This window comes from Anomalospiza imberbis, unplaced genomic scaffold, assembly GCF_031753505.1.
Source record: "Anomalospiza imberbis isolate Cuckoo-Finch-1a 21T00152 unplaced genomic scaffold, ASM3175350v1 scaffold_127, whole genome shotgun sequence".
Classification (NCBI taxonomy): Eukaryota; Metazoa; Chordata; class Aves; order Passeriformes; family Viduidae; genus Anomalospiza; species Anomalospiza imberbis.
The window spans coordinates 153,841-161,120 of record NW_027099667.1 but is presented as its reverse complement, the minus strand read 5'-3'; the positions used below and the strand labels follow the sequence as shown (position 1 = coordinate 161,120).

At 52.6% G+C, this 7,280-nt stretch overlaps 1 protein-coding gene across 1 annotated transcript; it reads left to right on the top strand.

The window, feature by feature from the left end:
• Nucleotides 1-1,389: 1,389 nt before the first annotated feature.
• Nucleotides 1,390-6,016, top strand: LOC137466014 (serine/threonine-protein kinase PAK 3-like; the record flags this gene model as incomplete). Its single annotated transcript, XM_068177959.1, has 8 exons — nt 1,390-1,534; nt 2,215-2,263; nt 2,763-2,875; nt 3,340-3,457; nt 4,117-4,216; nt 4,648-4,844; nt 5,430-5,567; nt 5,957-6,016. Coding segments are annotated over exons 1-8 (837 nt in total), but the record flags the coding sequence as incomplete, so codon positions are not given.
• Nucleotides 6,017-7,280: the final 1,264 nt, after the last annotated feature.

The following is a 7,280-nucleotide window of genomic DNA, read 5'->3' as shown; positions in this document are numbered from 1 at the left end:
AACCTGCCCCTGCTGTCAGCCTGCGGCCTGAGCAGCCCACGTCAGTAAGTGCCTGTTTTGGCTAGCAGTGTCTTTGGTGTCATTTTGTCCATCATGTAAAAGCAGCCTTTGGATTTTGCGCCTTGAGCTGGAGAAGTGGGCTGCGAAAGCTGAGAGGTGAAGAGCCCTGGGTGTGGCCAGCAGCGTCTTCCTAGGAGCTTGCATTTGAAATGGGATCGGAGGGGCACCTCCGACGTGCAGGCATGTTTGTGACCCAAATGAATTTCTTGTCCCAGAGCTCCACCTCCTGTGTCCTGGTACCTGCACGAGCTGCAGCTGAAGGCCCTGAAGAAGCCTCCAGTCCCCAAGCTGGAAACTCAAGCCTGAGCAGCTCGTGCACCTGGAGCACGACTAGTTCCTCTGGCAGCAGCTGGAGCACGACTGGTTCCTCTGGCAGCAGAGAGCAGCTGGGAGAGAGGACAGAGGACAAGTGCCTGGCCATGCTGAGTATGTGCTTTGTGATCCTTGTCCGCCGGAGCAGTGCCTTGTGTGTGCGCGTGTCAGCAAGAGCTGTCCCACCTCCTGTTCCTCCTCAGCTGAGTGCCAGGTCCTGTGGCCTCCACACAGGACCTGCTGTTGTGCTTTGAGGTGGTGAGGGGTCCCTGGGGTGTTGCTCCTGCCTCTGAGGGCAGCTGGGCCTGGTTTGGCTTTGCCTGAGCTTCCCTCTATGCCAAAAAGAAAACAGAGGTTGTTTCTGGCTGAGCAGGAGGCTGTGACCTAGCGAATGAGTAGGCCTCAAGGAGCTCCTGTGGGGCCCAGCTCCTGTGGGGCACAGCCAAGGTCATCTTCAGAACTTAGCCTGGCCTAAAGGCTGAGGGACCTCATTCCTGAGGCCCATCACAGTAGGGTATAACATAAGCTGCTGCTCTTGAAAGGCAGAGGGGCATTGTTTAGGCAAAGTCCTGCTTAAAACTGGAGATCTCGGCTCTGCTGGAAGCACTTTGCAATATTCTTCCTGTTCTGGAAAGGGCAGCTGTTGATAAGAATTGATTCCAGAACCCAAGATGCCTTGGATGTTTGCAAGGATGAAAGCTTTTGTTGAATGTCACAGAGTGTTCATGGCCAAGAACAGAAAGGTTTTGTTTTTCCTGCTGCCCTTAATGTTTGTAGACAACAATCACTTCTCCTGGTTGCAGTTTTCCGATCCCTGTCTCCTCTGACTGTTTCTCGATGTGCTTAGATTTTAGTGTAGACTTCTAGTTTTGGGCAGGCCATCTGTGCTGCAGGGCTGCTTGTCTTGCTGCTGTTGTTTTTGAGGTGGTGGTGGTGGTGGTGGTGGTGGTGGTGGTGGTTTTGGTTGTGGTGGTGGTGGTGTTTCCCAGCTGACTGAGTTGAAAGGGCAGAGTGTCCCAGACAGTGGGGCTGCCTTTCTGATCTGCTGCAGGGTGGGACCTCTTCTGAAGTGAACATCTTTCCTTGGGATTTTTACAGAGATGCTGGTGAGCGAGGGAGATCCTGAGGCTAAGTACACAGAACTGGAAACGATTGGCAAAGGGTGAGTGCAGCCACAGCTCCTTCTTCACAGCGGGGGGCGGTGCATTTTGCTGGTGTCACACCTCCCCAGAGTGACAGCAGGCAAGCTCCAAAGCTGTTCAGACACTGCGTTAAGATGATGCCTGATGATCTCTAAGTACTGGTCAGCATTTATAGCTGAAGTGGCCAGAAAAGTAGAGCCCTTCCTGTGTCTGGTGCACCAAAGAGAAGCAGCTGCCAATGGCTCTGGACCCAGAACACAGCCGTCTAAGGATCCTCTATTTTGAGTACTTCTCCATTTGTGTGCGCAACAGTGGAAGCCTTTGCCTGCTCCAGCTGTGGCTGCAGGCGGTGGCTGGACACTATTTTCCTTGGAAGCTGGAGAAAGGATCTGTGTCTGGAGGCTTTCCTCCAATGGCTCTTACATGGCTTCAGACTTCTCAGAAGGCCTGAGTGGTGGTGCTTGAATTTGGCAGATAGACTCCAAGGAGAGGTGTGAGAAGGCCGAACCGGCATGTGCCTGGAAAAATCCCACACATGCACAGATACAGAAAGAGAAAAGGGAGAAAAGACCCAGACGAGAATCTGTCGTGTTCCATTTACTGTTTGCCCCGGGACTTTTTTTCCGCGGTTGGACCGCGGTGTCCTGCACTTGCAGGGACTAAAGGACTTCTTCTTTCTCTGCTGCTCTTTTGTTTCTAGGGGTTTTGGCACGGTGTGCATGGCAGTGGAGACTGCCACAGGAGAAGAGGTAAGCGTCAAGCAGCGCCACAGCTTCTGCAGTGCTGTTTTAGGACGGCATTTTATCTGTCATGTCTGCAAGGGTTTGCTTTGTTCTTGTGCAATGGAGAATGCCAGTGGTTGCTGGAGTAATGATCAAGCCCCCTAGAAGTGCCAAAGGTTTCCCAGCAGTTTTGCTCCATTCTTACCGGCACAAAATGGCTTCCTGCTTGCAAGGGGTGTGTGAATGAAAATGGGGATGATAAAGTAAGGCCCTGGGGGAAGACTGTGGGCACAGCCTGTGTTGTTAGAGCTTTGCGGTGGAGAGCTTAGACCATGTTTCTCCCAGGTTTACAAGGCAAAGGGTATCTGGCTCTTTGTCCTGGGAGGTGCCCAAGCAAGCGGTCTGATGTCCAGCCACAAGGCGGTTTGGCCCAGCCCAGCTCCATCATCCCATAATCACTGTCTCCGTCTTCCCCTTGTGGTCCTGCGCCACAGACTTTGGTTCACGGTTTTCCATGTCGTTGTAGGTGGCCATAAAGAAAATTAGTCTCCTGGAAGAGAGCAGCAGTGAACTGTGCCTGAATGAAATCCAGGTCATGCGTGGCAATAAGAACGCCAATCTTGTGACCTTTCTAGACAGGTGAGTGGTTCTGCTGTTCTGCCATGAAAGGTCATCCACATCCTGCAAGGCAGCGGTTCAACCGCTGGCAGAGGATGGAGCTGACAGAGGATGGAGCTGTTAATTCCTGTTTCTGGACTGATCGACAGTGTCTTGGGAGGAGATTGCATTGGGGCTGCATTAATCTTTGCTGGCATACCTAGTTTGACGTGTGCTTTCAAAGAGCGGACTTGGCCCTGTCTTTCTTGAGCCAACAGCCTCAAAGTTCCTGTCCTCTCTCCACATTGTTTTGTTTGGTTTGGCATTTGATTTTTTTTCCCACGGGTCTTATGTGCTGACAAAACACTGTAGATTGAGTTCAAGCCCTGGAGAGCATAGCGAATGATTATTGACTTCCTCCTGTCTTCTTCTGAGAGAGACACAGGAAGGAGAATCCATCAGGAAGTGCACGCATTCATCTCCAGGCTGTTGTTTCCTCCCTTCAGCTACCTGGTGGACGAGGAAGTCTGGCTGGTGATGGAGTACATGGACGGAGGTTCTTTACACGATGTCATTAGGGAGATTCGTATGGCAGAAGGAGAGATAGCAGCTGTCTCTCGGGAGGTAAGGGATGGCGCTTGTGCTTCCCACGGCTTGGTCGGGATGGTCCTTCCAAATGGGTGATAAGGAGAGGAGAGATTTCACCTTCCGAGCTTCCTATCTGCCTTTCTCTTATAACTGGCAGTAGCAAGAGCATCGGAAGTGCCTGCCAGTGTCCCTGCCCTTCTTCTAGTGTGTTTGTCTTTGCCTCTCTAAACACTTGCCTGGAGCCTGTGTGCGCTGCGTTCCTTCCCATTCCTTCCGCATTCCTTCCTAAGAGCAAAGGTGCTGCTGGCACCATGTCAAGCAAGTGGCAAAGACAAAGAGATACTCGCAGGACTCTCACAGAGCTCAGCCTGAAAGGAGAGCCTGGCAGCCAACGTGGTGTTGGCAAAAGCAGCCACTGTTGTCTGGCTGGAGAGAGTACAGCCACGGCAGCAGTGCTTCTTGAGTCTGTGTTTGCAGGGCACTGGCCAGAGGAACAATTGCCCTTTCTCTTTCAAAAGCAAACACACCCGCACTTAGAAAAGCACTGCTGTCCTCGTGTTGGAGCAGCAGGCTCTGCTGCCTTTGCCAGCAGCCTGTCTTGCCATGGCTCACCATCCCCCAGGAAGTCAGATGTGCCACTTCCCTGCTTGTGGGACGAAATCCACTTAGGCTCGTGTTGCTTTTTCCTCTCTCAGTGCCTGCAAGGCCTGGATTTCCTTCACTCCAAGCAAGTGATCCACCGAGACGTCAAAAGCCACAACATTCTCCTGGGCTTGGACGGATCTGTCAAGTTGGGTGGGTGTTGTTGGCCAGGCTCAGCCGTGGCGGGCTGCGGTGTGGGGCTGCCTTTGGGTGACTGCCGGTTCCCTGATGCCCGTGGCAGTGCAGGCTGCCCTGCTGTGAGCGCAGAGCACAGCCACAAGGCGCAGGGAGGTGTTGCTGGGAAGAAGGGGTAGGGGGTGCCTTTGGCTTGTGTGTGATCCTTCCCAAGCAAGGCAGTTGCAGTCTAATAGCTTCAGGGGACTAAAAGCCACTGCCTGAAACTGGGGGCTTTTGCTAAGTGGCCAATTCCGTATTTCCTCGGCTGCAGGCCTGAGGAATGGCAGCAGGGCCCCTTTGCAGCTGGGATTCCACACTGCCTTCTTGGACATTGGTACCGTGGGGAATTCTTTTGTTGGCTTCCCTAATTCACGCTGGCTTGATCAGAGTGGTTTTTTTCTCCTCAGCTGACTTTGGCCTTTCTGCTCAGCTCACCGCTGAGCAGAGCAAACGGAGATCGGCTGTTGGGACAACTTACTGGATGGCGCCAGAAATTTTCAGCAGGAAGCCCTATGGCCCCAAAGTGGACATCTGGTCCTTTGGCATTGTGGGGATGGAGATGGTGGAAGGAGCGCCTCCTTACCTGATGATGACCTCCCGCACGGTACGCTGCAACTACTCTCAGATACTGCTGTCACTCGGACAAAATCTGCTCCCATTCTTCTGCTTGGGAAGCTTGCTAGCAGCTGAAAATGAGGGGTTCCAGGCTGCATAGTCTCTCGTGCTTCTTGTCCAGATTATCCCCTTGGCATTTGATCACGAACTGCACCAAAACCTCACGATGCCTTTTGCTTGATGGAAGCTTTGCCTAAGGGAGCAGTGAGCAGTGCTGAGCTGCATTTGATGGAATAATCCTTGGAAATAGTAGAGTTAGATAAAAGTCTGTCTTCCGCATCGCCTGTAGAGCTGGTGTCAGTGCTCAGAGAAGCAAAGGGTGCTTTTGCTGATGGAGTTGCTCCTAATTCCATCAGCCAATGAAATCAGGGGCCAAGGCAAGAGCCTTTGCATATTGGACTGGCTATGGCTGCCTCGGGCTTTGGGTTCTTTTAGTAGGGGCAGGAAAGGTATCTGCCACCCTCGGGCAGGGAGTAAAGAGCCACTGGAGAGCGGAGCTTGTCCGGTGGGGTCTGTGTGAGCAGTTTGGGGTGTGAAAGAGGCAGGTAGAGCGTGGCATTTCCTTCTGCTCTAGGTTCAACAGCTGATAAGCACCAGGGGCAGCCCGAAGCTGCAGAACCCCAGGCAACAGTCCGCTTGGTTGCGAGACTTTCTGCACTGCTGCCTGGAGACGGACGAGGACAGGCGCTGGTCTGCCCAGGAACTTCTGCAGGTAAAAGGCAAAGCGGCTGCCGGATGCGCCAGCCACCCACTGCCAGGGGCTCCTCATCTGCTCAAGTCCAAGGCCTCGGATGGGCCCCGCTCCTAAGAATCTCCAGTCTGGGGGGCTTTTCAAAGGAAAAGAGAGGAGAATCCTGGCCTAGGATGGGTTGGAAGGAGCCTTTCAAGGTCACCTAGACCAAATCTCCTTCAGCTGAAGACATCTGAATTAATGGATTTGTGGGATTGGGAGCCATGTTGGCCCCATGTAGCAAGGTCCTGGATGTGGAGACAGAGGTGCACAGAATGCCCTCCTTTCTGTATCTTTCTTGTTGCCAGAGAAAGCCTGTTTCAGCCTGGGAGGTAAGTAGAAATTAATTTCTTCTTTTTCTCTTTGGGCAGCATCCGTTTGTAACCTCCGCCGAGCCGACCTCCAGCCTGACGCCTCTGATCGTGGCAACGCAGCAGTTTATGGCCGAGAGGAGATACTAGCCCTGGAAGAGGCCATAGTTGTTTATTCTAGTTCCTAGTTCCTAGTTTCTAGCTCGTAGTTTGTAGTTTGTTTAGACTGATAGTGGAAATAAATAGGATAATAAATAAAACCTTCACTGTGTTGGAAGCTTCCCTTTGTTCTCACCCTGACATTAAGGTCTAAATTTGCTTCGGAATGGTCAGGTGTTTCTTAAATGTGGGAAGAGCCATAGATGGGGTTTGTGGCATGGATTGGAAGCGGGCAGAAATCTTGTGGCTTTGTTGCCGCCAGGCACAACCTGTTGTGGAGAGACAGGCTTGCAGCTGTGACTAGAGGAGCAGAGTGGGGCAAAACGGAGCAGAGCAGTGGTGTCACTGCTGGGGTTGCCACTGTGGCTGTGGTTGCGCTGCAGCTCTTGGGAAAGGTTGGGAGTGTCTGTGTTGCTGTGGGCAGAGGGGGAGGGAGCCTGGCTTCTCCACAGGCTCAGGCACAGGTGAGTGTCCAGTGGGAAGGCGAGTTCTGCCACGGGAACTAAGGCCTACATGAGGGAGTGAAAACTGGTGCAGTTTGGATCTGCGTGAGCCAGTGTGGAGGCCTGTGGGCCTGCTGGGGGACTTCTTGGGTCTATGCTCTGGAAAACGTCCCCTAGACTTTAACCTTTCCCATGGACTCCTGTTTTTTGTCTCAATGTACGTTTGATACCTTATTAGTGATATCCAGTGATCATATAGGGATTATTGAAAATCATTTACTTTGCGATGTTTGGTGATAATTGAGGGTATATTTGACGATCACTTAAATTTAAATTTTAGTTGCACAATATTTAACCGATTTCCTTTCCCAGTTCTCGTATTCCATCCCCCGCTTCCCTGAACCCACTATCCCTGAGAAGGACAGGACTGGAGATGGAACCTGCTCAAGAGCACAGGCCAGCCACCAGCCATCTGCCATCTCCCCTCCTTTTCTGTGCCCTTGCCAGGACGGTAGCGGCCATGCCTCCCCGGATTCTACCCTAACCCACTTTGCGACAGCCCCCAACCCTGCTCCCGCTTTCCTATTGTATTAGCAGTCCCCGATTTTTGTTGTAATTCATGTTTCAGAGATTACGGACGTAGGCGACCCCCAGGAGCCAGTCGACCCAGTTATTTTATTTATTTAGGCAGGAGAGCCGGCAGCCTCCGTACAGCCGGAGGAAGGGCTCTGTTGCCCCCACAGGAGACCCGTGCCCAGCCCCGCCGTAAGGTCCCCCACAGG